General features: G+C 36.7%; 1 protein-coding gene across 3 annotated transcripts in view; it reads left to right on the forward strand.

Annotated features, from left to right (window-relative positions):
• The window catches only part of SHPRH (SNF2 histone linker PHD RING helicase), a 49,686-nt gene that overhangs the window by 5,342 nt on the left and 16,357 nt on the right, over nt 1-27,987 (forward strand). For all 3 annotated transcript variants that reach the window (XM_065057515.1, XM_065057517.1, XM_065057516.1), the window contains exons 4-20: nt 2,330-2,548; nt 2,870-2,948; nt 3,729-3,879; nt 5,316-5,421; nt 5,909-6,165; nt 6,595-7,290; nt 10,522-10,773; nt 11,561-11,639; nt 13,592-13,755; nt 13,846-14,102; nt 16,620-16,741; nt 19,455-19,543; nt 21,321-21,413; nt 22,216-22,323; nt 23,302-23,444; nt 26,755-26,928; nt 27,258-27,320. In XM_065057515.1, the coding sequence (XP_064913587.1) occupies nt 2,330-2,548; nt 2,870-2,948; nt 3,729-3,879; nt 5,316-5,421; nt 5,909-6,165; nt 6,595-7,290; nt 10,522-10,773; nt 11,561-11,639; nt 13,592-13,755; nt 13,846-14,102; nt 16,620-16,741; nt 19,455-19,543; nt 21,321-21,413; nt 22,216-22,323; nt 23,302-23,444; nt 26,755-26,928; nt 27,258-27,320 (3,052 nt within the window). The remainder of the gene's footprint in view (nt 1-2,329; nt 2,549-2,869; nt 2,949-3,728; nt 3,880-5,315; nt 5,422-5,908; nt 6,166-6,594; nt 7,291-10,521; nt 10,774-11,560; nt 11,640-13,591; nt 13,756-13,845; nt 14,103-16,619; nt 16,742-19,454; nt 19,544-21,320; nt 21,414-22,215; nt 22,324-23,301; nt 23,445-26,754; nt 26,929-27,257; nt 27,321-27,987) is intronic.

Consider the following 27,987-nt stretch of genomic DNA (forward strand, 5'->3'; position numbering starts at 1 on the left):
CTGCAAGATTGCAAGCAATGAAGTGTAGAATCAGTATAAATTTGGTATAGATAAAGTGAAGCAGAAGAAAAAAATCCTTACTTCATATTAGGAAAATGTTATGATCTCTTGTGATAGCCTCTTTGCTAACTGTTGCAGCTGGGGTTATAGGTTGCATAGGTAGGTGTATAGCTCAGTAGATGCATCAACTTAGTTCTTGGTGTCAGGCAAACCAAATCAAAGGTAAAGAATTCTCCTAGATCCATCTAGCTGCTTTCTTAGTATGAAAAAAAAACCTAGGCCTTAAAAATAAAATAAAAAAAACTAAAATGGCTGTTTAATTGCTATTCATATATCTGTTCTAGGGAATGGTAAATGTTTTAGAATTTGTTTTCCCATAGTGTCGTGGAACTATATGACATACAGTAGCATGGCAGTCGCAGTTACTATACATCGTTCTCCTTCAGTTTTCTTAATAATAAATTATTTATACAAAGAAGAGATTTTTTTTTGTCTCTGTAAGGCATTTTTTTAATACCAAATGTAAAGCAACAAGTTTTCCATTCATCTAGAATAAAGGGGGAAGATATTACGTTTTTATTGATGTAGATATATGGCAATATGGAAACTGCCCTACAGATAAAACTAAAAGATTCTATTGCAGATGCAATAGCAGAACTTAGTCATTGAAGAAATTTAGCACAACACTTGATTATAGAATCAGAGAAACTGCATTTTTAGATAGTACAAAACCATCTGTTTCTCGAAGGTAAAAATACTAAGATGAAGTTATGTAATTGAGTTACATTTTGAAATGGTTGAAAGCATAATTAAATATTCACTGTTTAATAAGTAACTAACTGAGAGATGAACTTACTTAGCCTCCTTTTAAAAATCCCTGTGGTACGTAGAACCATTTCATCAGAAAAAAAGAAGTTTGAGAGAATGATCAAAATAAGAAAGGTACAGTTGTATGAAAAAACATTTTACTTTAAAGTATATTATAGTCTTAGCTCCCCTGTAAAATTCTGGGTAGACTTAGTTTATATAAAAGTCAAGTTATTATGCTCTGAAATGTAGTATTTGAAAACTATTATTTTAGCAATAAAATGATAGTTGTCATTATAGATCAACTTCATTGATCAAAGTTATGCTCTGCAGTGACTCTAATTTCCCTGTTCTTTCTGTGAAGTGAGGAATGTGTGTGAGAGAATCTCTTGGAATGGTTTCTGTAGCATATAAAGCTGCATGCTCTGCTTGGTGCTTTTCCTTTGGCTGGAACATTAATAGCCCCACGTGTGCACTCTGGTTGCCTTCTTTATATATACAGTTTTCATGAATTTATAGAAACTTAATGTTTTTCAGGATTTTCTTTTCCCTTGGAAGTACTAGAATTGTGCCATTGACTCAGAAGGGGAGGGCACTGATGGCTGCCATACAAAGGCACATCATTTCCTGCTGTTTGTTTTGGAACCCATACTTCACCGTTCATTTGAATGAAAGAAAGCTTTTGCTTTCCATGAAAGAGAGTCCTAATAGCAGCCCCCAAACCTTATTTTAAGATTAGGCTCTCTGGTGTTTGTGGCAGGTACATATCTCGTTAGCATGAGGCATCATAATGATCGTTTGATTTAATAGCGCATGCCATTATCTATTTTCTCTATTTATCAATATATTATAATTTAAAATTTTTCATTATTTTTTATTCTATAGTGCTTAAGTTCAGTGTATGCCCTTGTATCCAAATTATGTGAAAAATATGTAAGCACAAGGCCTTTTTTTGCAATGATGCAAGTGATGAGAATTTCATGGTGTCCTACTGCCACAATTTTCTTATCCAGATGGATATTTTGAAATGAATGTGAAAGCTCATTGAAGATAATCTCCCATTTTTTAAATTTATTTTATCAAGAAAGGCTTTATTTCATGAAAAATGTACAAATCCTTGACATCCCACAGTGTTTTCCCCTTTCCAAAATATTATTGATCCATGTTGGCATTTGAATCTGAAATGTGAGTTATTTCTGGTTCTGTATTGGTTGGAAATGTTTAGTGGAAGGTCTTTATTAAATAAGCAAGGTCTCATTGTTCTATCCCTAGATTCTGAAGGAAGAGCTTTGCTGATTACACGTACTCTCTGTGATTGCATTAGCATGTTAATGTTAACTTCTAGGAAAAGAGTGCTCAGTGCTTCCTACTGCCGCTGTTACAGCTGAGTCAGGTGCAGTCATTACATGTTTAAATGACATTTTGCTTTGCTTGCTTTTATAAATGTGTTGCTGCAAAATTTATGGAAATGTTGACCAAAGCTGATTGCTAATGCATGTTTTGAATGACTTGGTGTATGCAGATGAGCTGGAGGAAGATGAGGAAGAATCTGACATGGAATTAGAGCGACAAAATATTGAAGAGCTTTATGACTTTGTGAGGCACACCCATCAGCAGGATATCCAGTCACTGAGAGAGGATGTGCAGCACCCTGCGTTAATTCCTGTTCTGAGGCCGTACCAAAGTGAGGCTGTGAATTGGATGCTGCACCGAGAGAACCTCACAAACACTCCAAGCAGTGGCAAGTATATGGGTGTGGAAAACTTGCGTAATCAAGGAAAGTGGGATTGTATTGTCAGCAGTAATGTTTTCTTGCTGTTTGATTAGAAGCTTTGTTAATTATTTCATTACTAGTTTTATAAATGCTGTTGTTTGGGTAGTATGCTGAATGATTAACTAAACTTTGCTGAACAGCAGTTGATGTGTCTTGTTGGTCATGAAGCACTGTGGAGATAGACGTCTACTTTTTGTCTCTAAATGTCACAATAAGGCTGAGCAATTCTAAGCGGTGTCCTGTTTGTAGAGAAACCTCACAATGGTAACATGAACTCTTTCTCCGTAGAGAATGCACTGCATTTCTTATGGCGGGAGGTCATCACTCTGGATGGAGTTAAAATCTACTATAATCCATTTACTGGCTGGTATGTTTTTTTAGTTATCTATTTCCGAGAACACCTCAAGATCTTAGTTTGTGAAAACCTTCTTGGCGGCTTTTAGTGGAGGATATAAGATATTCCATAAATGTCATTTTTCAGTTAGCAATTAAAGAATTGGAGCCGTGATATGTCTGATTCAAAAAAACAAAAGGCAAACTGGAGTATTTAATGCACAGGTAAATATATAAATTTTGATCTGGAGACTGATTTCTTAAATCTTTTTTTTAAATTTCAGTGCAAATTGTAGTTTTAAGATAACATTTTTTTTAGTTAGAGCATTGACAGCTTTGACTTTGTTTTTAAAATCTAAAGGAGGCAGTATAATGCTTTTATTAATGCTGGGTATTGCATTACTAGTTCTGTTTCACTTCTTTCATTGATTAGGTTAGAATAGAACCTTTTGATTGCTAGTTTGCTTTTAATTTTTTTCCCTATATAACTTTCAGATGTTTAACACAAATGAATATAAGTTTATTTCAGTTTTTTGGAGACTAATGTTATGATATGCTAAAGTTAGCAAGGCAAGGCTTGTTAGGAGGGGAAAAATGCAAAAACATCTGGCATATGTATTCATCTTGGGCAGGTTTGTACACTGAAAAAGCTTGCTAGCTTTTGTGAATCTGAGCTTATCTAATCAAACGTATTGCTTCACCTTACAAGTTTTGCCTTGCTGAAGCTATACTGTGTATGTCCCTGAACTTGTGCTTCTCTGTCACATCATTCTGTAGTTACTGACTTTCATTTGGGAATGTACTTGAATTGCAGTATTATCCGTGAATATCCAATTGCTGGACCCCAGTGGCCTGGAGGTATTTTGGCAGATGAGATGGGTCTTGGAAAAACAGTTGAAGTGTTGGCCCTTATTCTGACTCATACACGACCAGACATGAAACAAGATGATCTGACGTTACCTGAGGTAAGAAAACCAGAATAAGATTTAGAAGGAAGAAAATGCTTATCAGAATTAATGGAAATGCACTTGTCTTGAGTTTATTGCTTTCTGTTTTATAGAAGTCCAGATTTAAAGCTGAATTAAAATGTAGTGAAAGATTTTGCTTTGTATGATGTGATACTTGGTGACATAAATAGTGGAATTGTTTGCATGAGAAGCAGTTGATAGTTTGCCATTAATGAAGGGTGTTAGGAGGTAACTGCTCTGTTAATAGGCTGTTGGTAGTTTACATGCACTCCAGGAGTGTGTAATGTACTCTATCATGTTGGAAATCATTCTTCTTTTGACTTCATTGTGCTGATGAGTATCAAACATCCATTAGACATATGTTCTGTGCTAAAATAAGGATGATTTAGACTTGGTGAATAAAGGTTTTTGCTCTCTCTCTATTGCATATAATAACCAGGCTTATTTATCAGCAGTCTTCCATGTTTTCCCTTTCCTCATAATGCATCCTGTGAAAACTTACCACATTCACTAAAACCAAAAGTTCTCTCTAAAGGGAGAGAACTTTTATGTCTAGGTAAACTCTTACCACTTCTGTGGGTTCCATCCTTTTGATTTCATGGCAGCCACTTGCATTGTACATTTATTCATTATGGTCTCTTGTCTGCTTGTAATTTTATTGGTTGAAAACACTCAATTCTCAGAGAGTAAGATTCTTCTTAATTGTGTTGGATGGTCAGTATCGAGGAGTGTGAAGATGGGGCATTAGCACTAAAGTATCTGGATGTTATTTGACAACAATAACTGGAGACCGTAGCTTTTGGAGAGCTGGAGTTGTGAAACTGTTCCATGATAGTAGTTAGGATATACATCTTAGCTAATATTTTTGAGATCTTTGGGAACAGAAGGACCTTCTCATCCAGAAGGTCCTTTGTCATCTGTATTTTTGTATCTCAGTTCTTGAGTATACATGTCCTTGAATTAAATCACTGTTCCTGAATTACTAATAATAGAGTCAATTGGGGGTGGGAGGAAAATCCCTGAAAAGAGAAGCTTGCTTGTTGTACAACTAACTAGGGCTTTTGTATCTATATTGCTTACCTCCTTATGTGTTTCTAGCTATATATTAAGTATATATTTTCCTCTCCCCATCAGTAACCTAGATCACTTACAGCTATAGATTCTTGCAACTTAATTCTGAAGTAGTGGAGGGCGCAAGCAGCTTGCAGGGCTGCTCTCTCTGTTCTCAGTGTAGGGTGCTGAACACCATTTGCCAAGAAACTGAACTGAATGGAGTATCACTGTGCACACTAAAAATGAGCTGAGCAAATTAGTGAGATCAGAGCACACATCTATAGCAGCTCATGCTTATTTTCAACTGAAAATATTGGTGAAGTTCAGAATTACTTTTGAAGAGACATGAGCTAAAAACTATCTAATGTTGTATGCATTAGGGTAAGCTTGTGAACTTCTTTGTTCCACCTCAACCTTTGGAAGGAAATAAAAAGAAAAAAACAAAGGAGATGGAGCTTAAATTGAAGGAGAAAATACAATATCCCAGTAAGTATTTCTGACTTTTAAAAATACATTTTGGTTTTGGCATGTCTTATATTGGCCACTGACTATGAGTTTATTTCTACAGAATGAAATTATTATTTTGCTGAGTGCTGTGGTGTAGGATTGCAGGCTACAGAGATGTGATTCATATTTAAAAGTAAAGCTACCAACTCAGATTCCTGTACTACAAATCTTTATGTAACTAAAGCTCCTTGTAAGAGAGTTTATGCATTTAACTGAAATAGGCTGTCTTTTATAAGCTTCCGTAAGCAAATTGACCAACTTATTTCTATTGCTACTCAATATGGTCTTATAATCACTGAAAACCAGCTATTTGTAGGGCTACCTCAAGTAAAGCATTGTCAAAACTGCTACCTTTTCTTTGCATTTTTACATGAACATGGTGTTTAGAATTTCCTTCGTATGAATTTTCTGAGGTAACTTTGATTTTATCTGAGCTGTAAGTTTTTTGCTTTGATTCTATATATAGGCTTACGAGTGATGATATTAGCAGCTGTAAAGGAAATGAATGTGAAGAAAGGAGCATCTATTATTGCAATATTTAAGTACATCAGTGCTGTATATAGGTATGACATACAGAGAAATAGACGGCTTCTCAAAAGAACTCTAGAAAAATTAATTGCAGAACAAGTGGTAGAACAAGTGAAAGGACATGGTCTGGCTGGATCTTTCAAGCTGGGAAAGAATTACAAGGAACAGAAGAGGCGAGAAAGAACCAAAGAGCAGGTAAAACATGCTGCCGTAGTAACTTCAAAGAAAGTTGCCAAGGCAGATCTTATTTCCACCAATTGCATGCTACTCTCAGCTGTGTTGTCTGTGTGCACTAGATCAGTGACGCTGGTTTATTGACAAAAATGAAGAAAACTGCAGCATTTGCTGTGACAGTCATGAACAAAGAAGCAGAAGTCAGAACTAGATCAAATTTGGGGCTAAAATATTAACTACATCTGTCATAAGTTTTTAAAAGTAGTGCTGCAGTGGGTGGCAGATATATTGTTCTTACTCAGAAGTTGCATTTTAAATGCTGGTAAACATTAACCAAATCCTCAAACTGGAAATCAATAAAAAATCTTAATATCTGTCTTGATGTGTTTATATATTTAAAAAAAAAAAAGATGTGGAGGAAGTCTGACATTGGTTACTTTTACATTGTAGATAGCAAGGACTTCAGAAAGCAGTCAGAAAAAGCAGTTGATTGATGCTAAAACTCAAACCAAAGAATCAAGGAATAGTGATGTCACTTCAGCAGATGTCCTTAAAACCCCTTTACGGGTGGATATCACCATGGAAGAACATGATTATTGTACAGCTGGCAAAAATAACAGGAAATCTGAAGCAGATCATGAGAACTCTGTAAAAAAGAATGATGTTCAGCAGGAAGCTGTGGTCCCAAAGTCTCCCGATTCACCTGGCAGCCTCCGGGACGCCAGTGGTGTGAGCAGTCATCCTGACTTTGATGTTTCTAAAACTACAGCTGATGTCAAGGAGGAAGTTCCGAAGGACCAGTCCTCACATTCCCAAGAGCATGCCAGCAGTAGCATACAACATGCCAGTTCTGTATTTCCCTTCAATACCTCTGAGTATCGTTTTGAATGCATTTGTGGCGAGCTTGGACTGGCTGACTATAAAGCTCGTGTGCAGTGCCTCAAATGTTACTTATGGCAGCATGCAGAATGTGTGAACTACAAAGAGGAAAACCTGAAGATTAAGCCTTTCTACTGTCCCCATTGTCTTGTGGCAATGAAACCAGTTTCCACAGGAGCAACTCTGATAATTTCTCCAAGTTCTATTTGTCATCAGTGGGTAGATGAGATCAACAGGCATGTAAGATCATCTTCTCTTCGAGTTCTGGTAAGACTATATGGCTTCACAGTGTGGAGAGTTACTTTCTCAAGGTTCTGGGCTTCCTGTTTGACACTGTATCATGTAAGGTTAAGAGGCTTCTTTGTTCTCCGTGTCAGAATTCTACATTTCTTGCTATTAGACCTATGCTTTGACACCACATGGTGTATTTGTGTCCCAGAAAGACTGTCTGCATGAGGCATTAAGCTTCATTTTTTCCTTATTAGTTGGTCACTGGAAGAAGATACAGAGGACTGGGTATCTTTATCAAATGGAAGCAGATTTTGAGCAGTTGCAACCACAGGTGATTTTTGAAAGGGGAGGCTGTCTCTGGTTTTTTATTTGTGTGGGGTTTTTTGGTTTTTGGTTTTGTTTTGCATTTTTCCCCTGGAAAGTTACCAAGGAACTTAGGCCTAACTATAGATGTTTTGGCAGTGTCAAGTCTCACTGTACGTTTGTACCCAAGCAGATCTCTCATAGTTGCTTCCTATTTCGTTCTAGCTAAAAAGACTTGTTTCGGTAGATAAAGAGTGTACTTTTGAATTTCTGGTTCTTGGGCTTTACAAAAGAAGTCTTGGGCCTTGGTGTTTACTGAGAATAACACCGTTGCAACTTGGGTGTTGTCTATATAACATCTGCCATATTTATATCTGTAGACCTTGTATTGTCATTTTATGTGATTTCTAATAGCTCTATCACTAAAATAAGCTTAATTATACATATAGAAACTATAGCTATACAGGATTTTCTTTTTGTATAGTTATCACAGTGTTCAAGGGCAGCCATTGTCTTGTATTAATGATGTAGTCAAGATTTGTCCTTCATATTTTTAGCAGGCAAAGACCTTTGTAATGATATAGTGCTTTGAGAACCATAGGTCCCTTATATTTTGAATAAAATAACAGTAGTAGTAGATGAGAAGGAAGATGAGAGGAAACTTTGCGTGCAGGGATATATCTGATACCTTCAGCTATCCTGCAGAGATGCCCAATGTATAAATGAATTCTAGGCCTCCAGTAGGCCATTGGTGCAGTCTAAGTAGCCTTAGTGCATCAACTAATAAATTCGTGAAACTTGCACAGTTTTCATAGGACGCAGTCCAAGTTTTATACCAGCTTTGATGAAAACTGTCAAAAATAGATTTACATGGTAACAGTAAAATAGCTTAAATACTGAATGTCAGTACTTTGAGCTGTGTGACGCCTTCCATTCTGAGACACTGTTTTAATTTTCTTTTAACTGCCAGCTATCCAGACTTGCTTTCAGTGCTGCTTCAAAATGATTTATTTTCTGTAAAGTTAAAATTAAAGTAGTGCAGATGTTTCAAAGAAACAGTTTTCCATGTTAACAGGCTTTGCATTGCGTGCAAAGGGTGTTTTTTATTCTTCCAACTGCTGACAACCCATGGAAGGTTCTCATGGTTTTATGTAATAGAACAAGAAATTAAAATTTATCAGTAAGTCTTGCTTTGTGGCAGGTTGTCTTTTCCTGCTGCTGTGAAAACAACTAAAACTTAGCCAAGTTATAAACCTCCGTAAAATCTGTTCATAAATACTTGGAAGAGATCATTAGACTTGGGCAGCTATTTTTTCTTCTTAACAGTTGCTTCAGTGACCGTGCTCTTTTTTCCCTTTTCCCCTTTCCATTCTCTCTCTGTAGTTCACGTGCCTTGACCTGTGTGCACATGCTCTGTTGTCACACTCTGGGGCTGAACAGAAATTTTCTGCAAGGGTTTCTTTCAGTTGACAGAAATTCTGGTGCCTTATGCACAAAAGTAGAGGAGAATTATTACTGGAAGGAAAAGTACAGTAACAATGAAATTAACAGTGAAATCATGTGCTGATCATCAAGGGGTAAAGTGGGAGGCAATCAATTAAGGTTTTACAGAATCACCTGAATTTTGGTATTTTTAACTATTAGTTGCGTGAATTAAGAGAGCATTAAAGTTTGTGACACTACAAGGGGCTGGAAAGACGGTGCAATTTTCTTAAATGGTAGAAGTGTTTGTAGGTGGTTGCAGATAAACACTAACCAAGATGGTCCATTCTTATATAATAAATCATGAACTTGCAGAATGAGCAAGGACTAGAAAGATGCTAGCTATCTGAAGATGAGACTAGAATAGAGATTCTTTCTGAAACGATAGGGATATTCCTGTATCTATAAGAAGAAAGCCTTATCTGTTTAATATTGTGATTGATATTAATGATAAGTGGTAAGAAGTAGCTGATGATAAAATTCTTAAAGTAAACAATGGATGCATGTTATTTCGAAGTAGGTTCCTGAGTTGAGTTGGGAGCAAAGAAAGAAGTTTGTATAAGAAGAAAAAAAAGGCGATTGATATATAGCTCTAGCAATAATAGCTCGTAGTAGCTAAAAATTCTAGAGATGAGAAAACACTCCTATTTTAAAAATATTTTTTGATATTTCTGCTGTACCACATGTTATTTGAAATTTTAACATATTTTGGTGTTGTAAGTATATTGGGACTCATAATACATACTGTATTTCCTTTAAATATAGGATGCTACTGTGGGGAAGTGCACAGTAAAATGTTTGGTTTACCTTGTTTAATTTTTTTATTTAAACTCCGAGGGAGATTAGAAAAATACTTCTGATATAAGAACAAATGTCAATATGAAAGGTTTTTTTATAATATTCTGTCAGTGCACAGGGATTGTTCCATACTAGGGTACTCTCTATTTCATGAGTCTCTGTAGAAATCCTTTTTGTAGAAAAAACATTAGCCATAATATAATTTCTGTTTTATAAATATTTTGCTGCATACTTCTGTCTTTGCCTAATCATACATTAAATTCTTGGGGCGCTGGGGAGAAAGGTAATACCTCTATGGTAGAGGACAAGACATGTAACACTGACTTAAAAAATGTAGCTCCGTACAGCGTTATGGAATACTCAAACTTGCATATGACTGTTGCAACAAATGACTATTGTAGCAGATACTAAAGTCCTCTTTTCTGCAAAGGAGAAAAAACAATATGAAAATATAAATAAGTAGACATAAGTTTTGCATCAATGTCTGTATTGCATTTATTATCTGTGTTTCTGGTATGGATTTCCCACCATTTGAGTATAGGCTTTCTGAATTACTTCATATTATACGAGGAACACTTCTCCAAGCATGCACGTATTAAGCTGTACTGGTATTTTTGCACTCTTATTAAAGTGTCTCTTACCTTCATTCTTTGCTATTGTGCTATTGAATACAAATCCATGTAGGTGTATCAAGGTGTGAAGAAGCACGGCTTTTTGCAGCCACACATGTTGGCAGAGCAGGAGGTGGTTATCACCACATACGATGTCCTCCGCACTGAGCTGAACTATGTGGACATACCCCACAGTAACAGCGAAGATGGGCGCCGCTTCAGGAACCAGAAGCGGTACATGGCCATCCCAAGCCCCTTAGTAGCAGTGGAGTGGTGGAGGATCTGCCTTGATGAAGCACAGATGGTTGAATGCACTACTGCAAAGGTATGACATTTCCAGTCAGGCATTTATTTAACCTGAAAAGGTTTTGACAGGCTTATTGTAAATAATACAATAGACTTCTCTTTCCCACTCTTAACATTCAGTGCACTCAGGTAGTGTGTCCTTGTAGCTTGTTCTTTATAAGGGAATTTTCTGTTGGAGATATTGACTATTAAATGGTTCTGCTGTTAAAATTTTGGCAGACTGTGAAGTATATCCAGCTCAAAAAATATTTAACATAATCTATTCTGACAGTTTGAAGAACTGGGTCATCATGCTGTCTATAATGTTTGATAGTTTCAAACAAGACACTAGTCTGTTCAGGGACATGGTTCAGAGGCATAGATATGGCCTTTGGGTCTAGAAGTTAAAATAGTCAGCAATGTGTCTGCAAACGCTAGGGTTGCCATCTGCAGAGAGAGATTATTTTAATTAGTATTCGTCCATCCTTTTTGCCTAAGGCAGGAGGACAAAAATGCTACTTATATAATGCTTATAGAGTTTTTTACATAGTTCCTTTTGCTAACTGTTTGCCTTTTGTGAAACCTTAATTGCACTTCATTACTTGCAAGTGGATCTGGCTTTTATCAGCTCTCAGCTACCCTCAAATAAGCTCAATAACTTTATACCCATTTTTATAATACGTTGTACCAATGCTGCTTATAGGTCTGCTAATCTTACATACTGAAAAGATGTTTGGACTTCTTAAAAACAATGTCCATGTGTTTTCAGACTGTGTTCTGCTTTTTGTTTTTCCTTTCCTGCCATTGGTTCTATCTTCTTTTGCTAGGCTGCTGAAATGGCACTCCGTTTAAGTGGAATAAATCGCTGGTGTGTCAGTGGCACTCCTGTGCAGCGAGGATTAGAAGGTGAGGTTTTATGTAGCGGTGTCATCTGTGGTTTTTCTTGCATTGATATTTAAGCAGTGGTTTGAAGCAGTTAAAATGTCTGCTAATTTTGCTCTGAATTCATTAGGTACTCTGACTTGATAAGCAATAAACCTTCAGCATGTGATGAAAACATCAATAAATTTATCAATATAAAAAAGATAGAGCTGGAATCTTTTTGTCTCCCTGAGTTAGACAAATACTTTGGGGAGCAGAGTATGTCAAACAGCTGACTCAAGTCTGTTCTTCAGTTTTCACTTAACAGAGTGGGTAAATATTAACCCCTCTCTATTGCAGCTGAAGACAGTCTGCTCTGGTTACAGAATCCTTGTAACTGTCGAGTACAGCAAACAAAAGCTGTATTTGCTTTTTGCGTAGCCCTTCATAAACTGCTGTGGGCATCAACTGCCATGAATATAAATGCTAAAAATCATGGTAAAGCTTTATAAAACTGTTTTTAAGTCCTTATGTAAGGACTTAATGAATCAAGATGTGTGGAGTAGGGAGTTGTATGTTAGCAGGTGTCATTTATGTTGTCTTTTTTGTGAGGTACTCAGTTTCTGTAGACAGACTTCAAACAGAGACAAGAAAAAAAAAAAACTGACTTCTTTATATCCTTGTGTTCTTTAATGGATTTTGGAATATGCGCTACACATTGAGGTGGTGAATTTGAAAGTGGATAAATCAGTGTAAGCATTTGTATGTATCTGTGAACAATTGTTCAGATGCCAAACTACTATAGAAGTCAATATTGTAGATTGATTCATTATGGAAGTGTAGAATTAATATTAAGAATACATATAATAGTTGTGAGAATACACAGTTAATAAAGCAAACAATATAGAAGGATGTGATTGATTTGACTGTCACAATTTACTTGTTCAAGTCCTTATGTACTATAGCATTGATTTAATATGTATCTGAAATGTCATATTGTCCATAAAACATGTTTGCCAGGTGCTCAGGCTATACTGATGCAGCCCTCATCACACAGGGGATGAAAACTGCTGACTAATTTGAATCTGTGCCACCACTGCTGTAATGAAGTGGGATAGGACTGCTGCATAAACAGTCTCTTCCTGCATAGAAGAGATTCTTAGGATTTTTCTTGCCCTGGTCTATGATGTATTTGGTGAAATTTTTTTTTGGCTCTTGGCTGAGTACCATAATTACCATAAAGCTAACAGAATAAAGAATATAGCCACCAGATCTTTTTAACTATTTTTAAGATACCATCGTGCATTTCTATTTCGGTGTTGTCCACATGCAGCATTTAAACATGTGCTTCTGTATTTTTCCAATAAGATTTAGAAATAAGCTTAAAGTCAGTATATCCTTAAATTTCATTGCCCAAAATGATGGGTTTCTGAATTGGGCAGAATTAGCAAGCTATATTCTCTCAATTAGGAAGAAAACAACAAAAGTGAGTTTTGTTAATTTCTTCTGCATTGGTAGAAAAGTGAAAGTCTTCTGAATTGCAGTCCCTTCTAGTATGGTGGGCAACAGACAGTTGGTGCACAGCAGGCTATGAAGTAATGATACTGAGCAATATTGTTCTAGAAAAACCTGGCAAACCCAGTTAACCATATGCAATCTTGTAATTTCTGCCTCTTGCCTCTGCTCTGAGCAGGTTTAAATTCATTGTTCTGTTCTACTAAACCTGAAATTGCAAATAGTTATGTTCCATCAAGCTCAATGAAAATCAACCACTAGCAAAAGGAGAGAACCCCCACCCTGCCTTCCCCTACCCGGTCCCCTGCCTCAAATTAGCTATTTTGGTGGGGGATGACTAGAAAACAAGTGGAAAGGATAATGGCCAGAATGTAATTGCTTTATGCCTGCTAACCTTTGTATGAAAGTTTGGGTTTTTTGGAGGAATATTGTTAAGTATTAAAACACAAACATTGTAGTAAACCACTTTCTTTTCTTGGCAGATCTATATGGATTAGTCCTTTTTCTTGGAGTTGATCCTTACTGGGTCAAACATTGGTGGGACCAACTTTTATATCGACCTTATTGCAGGAAAAATCCCCGGCCTCTCTACAGTCTAATTGCCAAGATAATGTGGAGATCAGCAAAGAAGGATGTGATTGACCAAGTAAATAAGAGCTTTGGGTTTTAAAATTACTGAACAACATCTATCAAAAGCTTTATTTGCAAATTTCTTATTTTCTTCTTGTAATTGCAGATTCAAATCCCCCCTCAGACAGAAAATGTACACTGGCTTCACTTTTCTCCTGTGGAGAGACACTTTTATCATCGCCAGCATGAGGTGTGCTGCCAGGATGCGTTGGCAAAACTCAGGAAGATTTCTGACTGGACTCTTAAGCTTAGTAGCCTGGATAGAAGGACTGTGACCTCTATTCTGTACCCTTTGCTGCGGCTGAGGCAGGCCTGCTGTCATCCACAAGCTGTTAGGGGGGAGTTCTTGCCGTTACAGAAAAGGTGAATTTCTGGCACTTCCTAAATGGCTTGCTTTGTCCAGAGCAAAACTATGATTGTCCCTAATCGTGCAAGATCTTCTAGTTCTCAAACCTAATTTTAAGCTTCTTTTGTTGGAAGTGCAACTATGCCACACGAAGCTAGCTGACCTCAGAAGCTGAATAGAATGCAGTAGGATGGTAAGGTAGTTTTTGTGTTAAAAGAATGTAGTACTGCGGGGCAAGTTGCTTTCGCAGTAACATTTTAACCTTATAATGCTGATGCCTATCATGGTATTGCAGGTGGCAGATTGAGTGTAAAACAAAGCAGATTCTTTTTCAGTTTTAAATAAGCCCACTGCTTTTTCTTTGTCTCTTACAAAACTCATGTTCGTAAATGAGAACAATGAACAAAATCAGTAAACAATTAAATGATTCTTTAATGTTAATGTGAGGCTGCAGAATTTGTGAGATCCACACTTGAACAAACTTGAAAGCTGTTCAATTTTTTTTTTTTTTTTGCATGCTTTCAAGATCATCTTCCTCACGAGTGCCCTGCAAATACCAGTTCGGTCTCAGCCTTTGTTAGACCAAAAGCATGTTGCTAGCACTCTTTGCAAAATGTAGCTACTACTTTTACAGTCAGTTAGAGATGGGTTGTGAAAGAACAGACCGTTTCCATTCCAGGCTCTCAGAGCATTGTCTGCGTTGTTTTCTTTTTAAATTATGAGTAGGGAAATACTTAAACTTTTCACACTGGTAGTGCTGTTCCTACTGTTTTCTGTTCTTGTTCATCCATTCTATTCAGTCTCTTTCTATCCATCTATGAAGTTTTGTGTCCTTACTCCTTTAGTAACTGTGGTGGAAAAACTAGCAGCAAAAATAAAATCTTTCTTAAAATCATATGTACAAAGAAAAATTGTTTCCCAGCACTATTTATGTAAGCTTTTTTTATGAACCAAGCTTGGCTGCAACAGTGGACGTTCCCAGAACAGAGAGAAAATTTGGCTCATGGCTTTGGTTGTGGGTTGGAGAATAATGGAGAAATTCAGTGTGAGGACTTTGATGAATAAGAGAAATTTACTGAAACAAGGAATTTGATGCTGGTGCATATGGATGAGAGAAGCAGGCCTGAAACAAGAAAGCTGAGTTGGAGCATATTCTGTGCTAGATTACTTTTTCCCCCTGACCTGTGCAATGAAGGCAGTAAATGAGGACATCTACTCAGCAAAAATATAGTCTTCAAAATGGAGTTTTCTAGGCTTCCCTAGTTAAATTGAATAAAACCCCCTTTTTGTCTTATTTGGTAGTCTCAGGCTACGTATCAAATTGTATACTTTATACGTACATCCTTTTGCTTTTATAATTTTTCTTGAAACTCCTGATGGTTTTAAAAATGAAAGTTTAGTAGTGCTAGAAGTATCAGAGTATGAGCAGCAGGTGCTGAGTGTATTTGCCAGTATTACCTCTGCAGAATTCAGCTAGTTATGAGCAGCAATTATATTGATTTCAGGCCTGCTTTAGTGTAACACTGTGTTGTAAACTCAAGGAACAGTTTCTGCAAATGTAACAGTGTTGCAAGGAGGGTAAAATAAAGGCCTAGTCAAGAATACCCCTCCAGCATACCTTGGGCTCAGATAACACAAGTTACATCACCTGTTACTCTACTCCAGAGCAGTAAACACCAAATAGTAAATGCTTCTCCTGAAGGTGAATGAGGTTGAAGAGTAGATTTTCAGGGAGGGGTGTAGAGTCTGGTCTCACCACAGCAACTGGTCACAGAAACAGCCTCAGGTCAGCTGTTTTAGACTGCTGTTGTGGTTTAGTCTCCTGTCTATTCACATCAGTCTCCTTTCTGCCAGGGTTCTTTGTCCCTTGGCCTTACTGCAAGCTATCCTTTGTGCTTCTTTCTTTCTCTTTTCTCATCTCTGTTCTTGCTTCTCACTCTTACCTCTCCATTTCCTGTATTTTCACGTTAAGCTAATTATCTTCTGACTAAATTCTTCTAGTGAATTACAAATATTAAAAACAAATGTAGAAAAGGAAGTTTAAAATGATACTTGCTAATCTTCAATGTTCTCATTTCACACATTTTCCTCTTTAGCTTGACACCTCATCTGTTTTGCATGTTTAGATTGGTAGCAGAGGGGAGAAATGCAGTCTTTCATAGCTGTTTTCATTTGAACAGCTTCTAGCAAAATGTAGTCTATTTTTGCTTGTTTCCAGTTCACCACTGTGAGAGAAGGAGCAAAATATTTTGTCCTGTGAAGGATTATTTTACCTAGTTCTATTTTTCCTCTTGCTTCTTATTTCTGTCTATTTTTAGGAGATGTCAACCTCTTGATATACTCAAGTTAGGTAGCATAAAGCTCTAGCTGCAAGAAAAGCTGACGGTTGGGTTTTTTTAATAAGTAAATAAATCTCAAAAACATTTTCACAGTTGGAGTGATGTAACAATCTTTCATGCTGCACAGCGTAACAGTTTTACTTTTTTAGTATTATGGTTTTGTTTCAAATTTGAGCCATTTAATCTCCATTTCAGCACCATGACCATGGAGGAATTGCTTACATCTCTGCAGAAGAAATGTCGAACAGAGTGTGAGGAAGCTCACCGACAGCTGGTGTGTGCTCTTAATGGCTTAGCTGGTATCCATATCATTAAAGGTAAGACTGGATGGCTGTAGCATATTATTTACTCCTTTTGATAGGCTAATTATGGCTAAGATGGCACCATGTAAAAACAGTGGCTCTTTTGAATTCAGGGAAAAAGCCATAATGAAATCCTGGGAAGCTGGAGTGGCTTGTTACAGTGTTTGTAACAGAAAACAACATTAATTCTAGATGAGGGAGAAAAGAATAGGTGTAGTTTGGTGAATCTTTGAGATGTCTTAGACTATTTCTGGAATTTTTGTTTTATATTCTCTCTGAAGTCTACCATCTATGTGTACTGGGAGGATAAAATGTCATACCTGTGTAATTGTACTTAACCTGCTTTTGTTTTACCAGTACTACTTTCTGGGCTTCCTTTGTGACCCCTGCCACACAAACTGCTATGCTGACTCTGGAATCTGTTTGCTGCTGCCTGCTATGCAGCTGTGTCGATATACATTTTATTTGAAGAGGGGAAAAAAGCTTTGGATCGGGAACAAAAATAATTATATTAATCTTAAATGTTCCACTAAACAAAGTGATAATAAATTAAAATGACTTCGTCATGAATGTGAAAGAAAAGCATCTTTGCCATTTAGCAAGTCTGCTTGAATTTTTCGAGCTTGTATTAAAGTCTTGCTTCAAAAAGGAGAGCAAGCAAACTGCCTGTTCTGCTACTTGCCTCAAAGAAAGGTTACTTTCAGATTCTACTTAGTCTGTAGTTCGTAGGTTTGAAATACTTTGTTGTGATGGCAGAATTAACATAAATTTTTTCAGGTAGAATTAAGTGCCTAAAGATTTCTGTAAGATTACATACTTTTAAAATACACTAGTAGCAAAAATTAAGTTTGGCCTTTTTCGAAAAGCAAATTGGTGAAAGTCGCATCTGGTGAGAAACAAAGCAGGACTGAGGCAGAGTTCTGGTCTATAACTTCCCTCCCTGCTCTCAGCATTACTGTTATTCTCAGTCGTTTTTATCAGCAAGGAGGAAGTGCACCTTATATTTAAGTAAAACCATTAATTTATTGTTAGTATAGTTGAACTTTTACAAATCGAATTGTTATTAGTCCAGATGTAATTGTTACAGGTGCAAAACTAATAATCATCACGCTTACTTGTTTCTACTGTTTGTCCTGCTTTTACGTTCACCTTTCTGCTGCCTCTCTGGGTCCTGAGGTCAATGGTTTCATACTGGTGGTGGCAGTGCTATGGCTGGTTGTCTCCACCTGGAGCTCTTCATTGGGAGGAATGTTTGTGTTGATGGTTTCTTCTTTCTCTCTGAAGGATCCAATGAGGGTCGATTTATGTTTTCTAGCACACCCTTCTCTTTCTTCATGGGTCTGCAGTTCCACCTTAAAACCAAACTTAGTGTACATGATACGTTTTATGAATGTTACATACTATTTCTTTGTTCTCTTTGTTGCCCCTAAAACCAGTTTTGTCCAGCTCTAGGTCTGCATTTCTTTGACTGTGGGTGAGTTGTTTATAGCCATGGCTTCCTTGTTTGCTGCCAAGCCTGTGCACCATCTCTTAGCATCCCATGGCTGTACTCCTCTACACTGCATCCTGTATCTCTTACTTTCCAAGGCCTCTGCTGTTGTTACTAGTCCTGTATTTCTCTACACTACATCATGGTGTTAGTTGTAAATATGTCATTCTACGTAGAGTAACTGCTTGTTACTGTTACCTACATAAAGCTGTGATTGTGCCACACAAAGATAAACAAGAGTTTAAAAAAAATTAGCCATAGACACCTAGTGAATTAGAGGAATTGCTGTCACAGCAAAGCCAAGTAAGACGTCTAGGCAGGTCAGAAAAAATTCGAAGGGCGCCTGACAAGTCTCAAGCTTGAGGCCTTGCAAAATCAGCACATGGCTTTTTGTCCTGTTACCAGTAATGGGAATAGTATATTGCAGGACTACACCCTTACAACTGGCAACTGTTTCAATGGAAGAATCTTGTTGAAATAGTTGTTTACACTTCAAGATAGGTAGGAAGATGGTTTTTGTTTTACCCTGTTATCTGTCTTTAATTTCATGTCCCTGTACTTCTCTGTGTTTGAAGAGTCTTCTTAGACTATTGCTGGCTAAATAATTTTCCATAAGTTGAGAAAATAAAGCAAAAATGGATTAGTTTGGGGGCTTTTTTTGCTGCTTTTCCATATGCAGCTTAAATTTTGTATTTCTTCTTAAATTTATAGAATCTATTTTCTAAGAAGCGATTGTGATGTTAGGAGCTTACATCAGTAGTTATACTCGCTGCATGTATTTAATCATTTCTGCATTTTTAAAGTATGACACAACTTTCATTGCTTTCACTGGAAAGTGAATCATGTATTTGCAGTGCAAATTTAGTAATACATCACTGCGGTGAGATGTAGATGATGTTTATTTAGTGCAACATGTGAGATTTTTTTGAACTAAGCAACTGTGAATACATATTTTAAGATCAAGAAGTCTACAGATCTTGGAGTCACAAGAGACGTTTAATTTGGAAACTGCTTTAGTCTTCGTAAAATATAGTACTCCCTGTCTTTTAACAGCTGGGTTTTTGGGAGGGCACTGGGTGGAAGAATGAATAGGGAAGATTTGCTTAAATACAAGCAAATATTGCACAGCCTCTCTGAAGCCATCTTAGTATGTTACGAGTGATGGCCTCTCCTGGCTGTTTGTACATTTAAAAACCAATGTAATATGCATATGTTTTTGTTACTGTTTTTTTAATTCAGGAGAATATGCATTGGCTGCAGAGCTGTACAGAGAAGTGTTACGATCATCTGAAGAGCACAAAGAAAAGCTCAAAACAGATTCCTTGCAAGTGAGTGAGCATTCAAAAGTAAAGAGATGTAGTTAAGAACTGGAATGCTTTAGTTTTAATTTGACAGGTCAGTCTTTTCTTCCTTCCAGTGGTGTGCTGAATGACTCTTCCAGCTTGCTGTTATTATTACAAACTTTGGATAGGAATCTGTCCAGTGACCTTCACATTTCCTTTTTTTTTTTTTAAAAAAAAAAAAAAAAAAAAAAAAACAACAAACAAAAAACTACTGCATTTCTAGAAACTTTTCCTTGTGAGTCTTCGTGATATCCCAGAAACAGTGCATGATCTCCACCTGCTGTTGTGCGATAAACTTAACAAGCTGAATTCCTAGACTTGTATCTACCCACTGTGACTGCCCACATTAGTGGTACTATATTGCATGCTGCAAATACAGGATGCTGCGTTTGCATCAACAATAATACTAACGTGCTAAATGATAGAGAATAATGAAATTGTTGCACTGCAGAGGATGTTCTCTGAAAGGGCATCAAAACCTCAAAAAGGATCAAAGTGAATTTTCTCTTCAAGAAATATATTAATATGCTTTGAATACTGTGTTTAAAATATGAATATATTTTCCTGATTAAAAAAGCCCAGTGGTTCTCTAAAATCTTTATATCTCAAGAAATATCAGTTCTAAATTGACCAAAATTCTCTTAAGTGTAAAGATATATTTAAAATGTTGAAGTCAGATAAATAATAAGTGATCAGTTGTCTATTTCTTTGCTTTCTTCACTAACTTATTCTTTTACTACGTTGCATGAGGTCATCTGATGGCTTTGTTTGCTTCTTTGATCCTTCCTTCTCCTTTGTGACTTCCCAGAAGCATTTTTTGCTTAGCGTAGCCATATCAGCATGAACTTGTTAAGTTACTCATAACAAGATATTAATTAAGCTGTTTTACTGGTTTATGCAAACCAATAAAGCAATTTTTTTTCTCAAAATGCCTAATATTGCCTTTGTGTAATAAAACACTTCTGAGTACTTCCCAGTTGTTTAGGCTTAGCTCTATAAGATGTTGACAAACCACTGCTGGCCAGTGTCCCTCAGTGGCTGAGATTTTAACAGGGCAGAAGTGAAGTGAATCCAGGAGGTGAGAACAACCTCCAGCATCATGAACTTGTGCCCTTAGTATGAGTTTGTGGGACGTATGCAAACAGCATAACATTAGGGGTCTGGTTTGAGATATGTGGGGTGAGCCTAGGGAAGAGGAATAGGGTTACCTTATATGAACAATCAAATTTATTTCCCGTAAAAATAAAAAAAAAGGTCAATTTTTATTCAGTCATCATGAATTTCAGAAAAATTAAAAATATGAAGAATTGTTGAAGACTTTGAGAGCTGTTTTTTTCCCCTATACTTTATTTTGCTTCAGACAGACTAGGCGAATTGTCTCCTTCTAATATTCTGAAAGATATTACAACAGAATTTGGTCTTAGATAAATATCTTGTTTCCCATAATAATCAAGGGCTATTTTAATTAGGTGGCTGAGTACAGGACAGAATCTGATGACCTGGTGTCACGCTTGCCTGCTGATTTACTTTTAGGGTGTTGAAGAAGGTCTTTTGAATGTTTCATTTCCCACCTCAGTAAAATGAGGAAGAGAATGTTTGTTTTCTTTATAAGATGCTTCCAGATTAACAGAGAAAAAAATAAAGCTAATTTAAAATGAATACTAATTTCTTGCTATATGTTTTCATTGCTGTTTAAACTCTTCCTGTCACAGATATTGCAATGTATTTTTTCATGATTACTGTTGACTTTGTGCATATTTAGAGACTTCATTCTACTCACAACTTGATGGAATTGTTGTTGGCAAAGCACCCAGGAATTCCCCCAACTTTACGTGATAGCCGACTTGCAGAAGAGGTAAACATTGTTCATTTTTATATAAATGGATTTTGAAGAGCACTTTTTTTTCCAATATTTTCTCTAACTAAAGAAATAACATTAAACAGCTTTCAGGTTTACTATGTGCATAATTATCTTGATAGTAGCAAACAAAGGAAGATTTAAACACACCCTAGAATGCACAAAATAAAGGTATCTAGTGAAATCAGAATGTAATTGTGAAAGATGCATATGTGTGTACATGTTACTTGTTAAAAAAGTTATTTATCAGTTTTTAAAATATCATATAAACTGGTGTTGATCTTATTGTGGAGAGACCTGCATACCAAGAGAGGTTTTCACTGTCAGAAGTAACGTTAATGAAAAAATTATATCTGATGCATCTAAAAATAATGAAATTTAAACCTTTCTTGTTATTTCATGGATAAGTTTTATCTGTAGGTAAGTTAAATTGTCCTGTTCTCAGATTGTTCTAAAATCTTTTTGTTTACTTATTCAGCACAATATATTTTAATGTACAAAGAATAAGAATTATGAGTTAAATTCCAGTTCCTTTTTGTAATACAGTGTATTCCTATTGTGTTGTTTGGGTGTGTCCAGAAGCAAAATTGCATAGTTAGCACTTTGTTTGTCTTAAATTATTTTTGGGCTAGATTCTAGAGGAAAAAAATAATTCTAAATATTGCTTATGAATGAAAGTGGGTAGCATGTAAGCAGCTAGCCATTTTAAAACATTAGGGCAGCTGGAGAGTTGTTTACATTTTCAATTATTCCTCATAAATATGAGTTGTGCATAATTTAAAGTCTTATTTCCATGCAGGCAGAACAACTTCGACAGCATTATATGAGTAAATCCAATGCAGAAGTTGCAGAAGCCCATCAGGCCTTGCAGCCAGTTCTTCAGACCATTCGAGAGCTCCAGAGAAAGGCAGGTACCTCTTACATGTATTTAGTCTTTGAATTTTGAGGTTTTCTTAAATATTTTCATCTGTTTATCCAGAACTCCAGGCGTTTATTATCTCTAGCAGTTCTAGAGACAATAAACACTTTGGCAGTGTGCACATGCACATTGTCAACACACACACACACAGAGCCCCAAAACATATTCCGTGTTCCCCACATGAAGAGGCACACAATACTTGATGAACAGATGATTGATAATAGAAGTACGTGGTGGCATGATTCTAGTAAAATTTAACACCATGCTTGATTTTTGTATTAACTGTGTTTCACTTGTAACTTGGGTAAATAAGTTTTATAGGGTTTGGTGTTTGTTACTTTCAAATGAACTGTTCTTTGATATGCATTTAGTCATTATGCTTAAGGCTTAATTGTGTTTAGTCAATATGATGATTGAGTTTTCATGCGAAGGTGCAAACCCTTAATGAATTGGTGAACACTTGAGATGAAAGGCTGCTTGTCATTTGCATGATTCTAAAGAAATAATGAAGAAATGAGGCAAATGGCCCATGAGGAAGTAAACTTCTGTATCTTCTTTCACCTTTTAAAATTACAAGGTCACTTCAGTGTTGCTCTATTGATTTCCCAGAGACCTTGCTTTAAATGATTAAATGATCTTTTTGTCTCTTTTTGAGAGGGAGAGAGGAAGGAGAAACTTGGAGATGACAATATCTCTGTGGCTATGCTGTGTAAATGGCCTCAGTGAATCTAACTCTACTGAAGCAATTTGAAGTAGTAGAACTAGGTGGGAATGTAGAAAATTTCTTAATCCTTTATTCACTTACACAGGAAAGAGGATATTTTTCAGACATAGTCATCTTCCTCTTTCCGTGGAATTTACCAGTCTGTGTTTGTGTGGTCTAAAGGGCAGCGTAAATCTTTGCTGCAATGAATAAATTGGTTGTTTGTTGAATGTTCATGGATAAATCTGTTCTTTTGCGTACAGATACATTCAGGTTCTCCTTGGTGGTTGGATGTCATCCAGACAGCAATACAGTATGCCATCGATGAGGAGCTTGTTCAACGTGTGCAAAACGAAATAACGTGCAACTACAAACAGCAGACTAATAAACTCTCCATGGCAGAGAAGTAAGAGAATAGCTAAAATAGGCTAATGAATACAGTTAAGTCTGCTCACGTCCTCTTATCAGTTTGCGCTAACAGTTGCAATTAAATAGCAGGAATTTTTGCTTCAGAGCATCTGGGCTGCAATTAAGTTCCAAAAACAGTCCCTCCAAAAGCATAACTAGATAGAAGACTTGGAAAGAAAAGCAGGAGAACTACAGTTTTCTCCTAGACAAGCTTTCTTTAAAATGTTCCATTTTATTATCTACTGTGGGTTTGAAGTCTTCTGTACTCATGCAACTGCTGAGCAAGAAAGATTCAAAGTTTATTGCATTAAAATTGAGTAACCTCTAAAAGAAATTCACTTGCTTAAATGGCAAGTAGACAGACAATAACAGAAAATCATTGTGCAGTAGAGTAAAATAGCATCACTGTTTTTCTGAGCAAAGAATTTCGGTTTAGATTTCTGTTAGAGGCAACAGTACCACTGTTGTTGTGTACAGGTATAGAATGACAGATTGGAAGGGATGTCTGGAGATTGATCGCCTAGGCTGACTTCTAGCCGATAGACCCAGGCCCATCCTCAGTGATTCAGCCCAAGCAGGTTGCACAGGGATTTGTTCTGTTGGATTTATGGTATCTCCAGTGAGGGAGATTTCACAGCCTTTTTGTGAAGCCTGTTCCAGTCTTTAACCCACCTTGTAAAAAAAAAATAATCTTCAATGTAGCTAATATGTGTTGCATCTTCTGTCCATTGTCTCTTGTCCTTTTGTCAAGCACCTTTGAGAAAAGTTTGGCTCAGACTTCTCTGTGCGTTTGGGTTAGGTAGATGTAGATAGCAATAAGGTCTGACCTGACCAATCTTATTTTAAGGCTGAATAAAGCATTTTCTCCCAGCCTCCTCTTGTACATTCTGTGCTTCAGCTTCGTAAGTTTGTCACAGAAAAGGGAGACCATTAAACTTCAGGCAGTTTTCTCAGATACATGAACAATCCTTATACTATTAAATACAGTCTTTTAAAATAATTTTTTTAGTTAAATACTTTTTGTTATACATATATATATATATATATATAAAACCTAGGTGTATATAAATGCATATACATATGTATATGAATAATCTGTGTATAAAATGTGTGTGTATGTATGTATATATTTAAATACTTTAAATATGCACAGATTTGAACTAAATATGTAAAGAGAAATCTTCCAGTATGGCTACTCTGTTGACAAGATCCAAAAATGTGGCAATTCCTTGCCCTGCTGGAAGTAAGCGCAGCTTTTACTTTTCAGTATTTAGACTATTCAACAGAATTATGTTAAACAAATCCTTACATCTTCTTTCTTCAAAACTTATGCTGAGAAGGAAGAAGGAAATTCTGTCTGCTCAAAATAGATATTGAGACCACCCAGCTGGAAAGTAGCTTTGTAGAAAAGGACCTGGAGGGTTCTGGTGGACACCAAGTTGACCATGAGCCATCTATGTGCCCTTGTGGTGAAGAAGGTTAATGGTATCCTGGACTGCATTAGGCAAAATGTTGCCAGCTTGTCAAGGGAAGTGATCCTTTCCATCTACTCAGTGCTGGTAAGGTCACATCTGGAGCACACTGTGTCCAGTTCTAGTCTCCCCAGTAGAAGGAGATGGACATACTACGGAGAGTCCAACAAAGGGCCAAGAAGATGACAAAAGGGCTGGAAAAGCTCTTGTATAAGGACAGGCTGAGAGAGCTGTGGTTCTGTTCAGCAGTTTGGGGATATCTTCTCACTGTATATAAATACCTAAAGGGGGGGTGCAAAACAGATGGAGCCAGGCTCTTTTTAGTGGTGCTCAGTGGCAAGACCAGAGGCAATGGGCACAAACTGAAACAAAGGAAGTTCCCTCTGGACATCAGGAAATACTTTTCTACTGTGAGGGTGACTGAGCACTGGCACAGATTGCACAGTGAAGTTGTGGACCCTCCATCCTTGGAGGCTGGCTGAGCAGAGTCCTGGGCAACCAGCTCTAAATGGCCCTGCTTGAGGAGAGGGGTTGGACAAAACAGCCTCCTGAGGTCCCTTCCAACCTCAATCCAGCTATGAGTCTGATGTGAACATTTTGTGGTTAAGTGTTGTTTGAGAACGATGGCATCTTGTTCTAGCCAAAATTAATTTGAGGAAAGGGTTGTTTGCATGTTCATGCTGAGCTCATATGCCTGTGCATTCATCTATACGCTTGCTTGTATTATACTGGATTTTTTTTTCATCACTTGAAAATCACTATTTAGGATATCTTTTAAAATTGTTGCTGCTTACAGGTTGTGTAAGTTTGCAAAAGTGATCTTCAATACCAGTATTTATTTTATAAAATAGGGATAAAACTTATTTCCTTTTAATTTTTTTTAACATATGCATTAAAACCTTAAAAAAGTGTCTTCTGTAGTGTTACTAGTCAGTGGTGGAAGCAACTAGTCCTTACCTCTAGTTGAGCATTAGAGATGGTTGGTATAGTGGGAGATTTTAATAAATGTGAAACATTTGGCAACCGATAGTATTGACAACAGACTGATGATTGGGATTTACATGTATTTTTCAGACTACCTGGTTAGGCAAACTTGTCTATTTTAAAATACATACCGCTTAAGTAGGTCGTCTTAAATTACAAACTTTAGTAGTGTTGTTAAACCTGTGCTTGTCTCTCCACATTTTACAAAAGCGATATTATGGATCAAACTTTCCATATGGGGTAGAACCACAGTTTTGTAGTACACTGTCTTGTGTATGAATGCCAGGCCTTGTCTGAAGGCTGCACTCTCGGCAAGAGACCTCTGCTCAGGGGAAGAACACAATATGGGAAGTGCTTAACTGGTGTTCATCTAGATTTTAGAAAAATAGTTCACTGTCATATCCATTTAGTAACTTTAACTTTGAAAGATAACTTGCAAAATGCAGTATATTTTTGTGATGGGTGCATGTGCCTGCTGTGAATTGCACAGATGCACTGAAAATCAGTTTGGCCAACAGATGCAAATAAGACTGTAAGTGTATGTAGTTGTTTCCCTTTAGTATATTTGGACTAGAAAGTTTCAGGTTGGTGTTGACTACTAATATTCAATCGCATCTCTCAAGTCTTGGAAAGAGTCTTTCTATCCTACAGATACCAGGCATCATCTCAGGAGAGACAATAGAATGATTTCTAACAGTTAGCATTATGTGTAGTAGTAATAAGCATTTATTTATTAACTTCTTATGTGGTCCTGCGTTGCTGTTTAGCTATTTGTCTTCTACTTCAAAATACTGAATTAAGTTTTGATTTGGTGTCTCAGTGTGCAATTAGTTCCCTTTTTATTTAAATCAGATTCCGTGACTGCAGAGGCCTTCAATACCTGCTCACAACCCAGCTGGAGGACGTGAAGAAGTTCCAAAAGATTGTAAGAGAAGCAGTGAAAAACTTGGAAGGCCCTCCCTCTAAGCAGGTCATTGAGGCTGCCACCATCTGCCATTTACGACCTGTTAGACTTCCACTTAACAAGTATGTCTTGAAAATAGAAAACACGCTTTAGAGGTGTATTCTTAAGTTTTTCTTCATTTGAAATAAGAAGAGATTAAAGTCTTCTGTATTCAGGGTCTATATGCACGCAGATATCACAGGTAGCTATTTGTTAGGACCATGACCTTACCTTGGTTTTGTTCTTACAAAACCTTTTCCTGTCAGTTATTACACTGAGTGTACATAACTCTTAAATGGTTCTTTTTGATCGACTTTGGGGTTGTTTTTGTGTTGGAATCGGGAATTATAGAAGAATTGCTTTTGTTTTTGATGGAATACTGAGTGCTTGTTTTCAATCTTCTATATTGCAGCTGTGTCTTTTGTAAGGCTGATGAGTTGTTCACAGAATATGAGTCAAAGCTCTTTTCTCATACGTAAGTTCATAGCTTTTTATACTTCTCACTATTAAAAAATGTGGAAGTTGGATTGTTTTGTTAAGTTTTCTGAAATAACTTTATGATCAAATTACAGCAACTTCTTGCTAGTGGCCTTGATATCAATTTTATTAGTCAGGTTTAGTTTTCTGTGTAAATTTCATTTGAAGGAAAAAGTGTACAAGGAACAAACACTTGCCACTTTTTCTAAAGCTGCTATAATATGACCATACATTTGAAATGAACTGTTGAAGTGTTCAGAAAATGATGTATAAATACAAGTATACTGACTAAACACGTATTCCTGTTTGTGCAAATGTTTGCAGTCCGGTTGCAAATGGTATAATACCATACTCATTCATATTTTTTTTTTTTAAATTCTGTATAACTCGTGAAGTAACAAAATTTGGCAAAAGCCACAGTGAGAGAGGAGATTTCAGACATGACTGCAGCTGTGAGCTGGAAGAAGGGCTGCACCCACATATGGTGTGAGAGAAATATGCGTAATGAACAATACTGAGAGGTATAGATTACAGCCCTATGTATGGTTTCTCTTTGACTTTTGTCTCTCATAGCCCTTACCATGTCAAAATTGGATTCAAAAATCTTGAGGTCACTGAGAAAACATTTTGAAAAGTCTTTACCGGTGCAAGCTCTCTTACGTAAT

The sequence above is a fragment of the Columba livia genome, chromosome 3 (genome assembly GCF_036013475.1).
Source record: "Columba livia isolate bColLiv1 breed racing homer chromosome 3, bColLiv1.pat.W.v2, whole genome shotgun sequence".
NCBI classification, from domain to species: Eukaryota; Metazoa; Chordata; class Aves; order Columbiformes; family Columbidae; genus Columba; species Columba livia.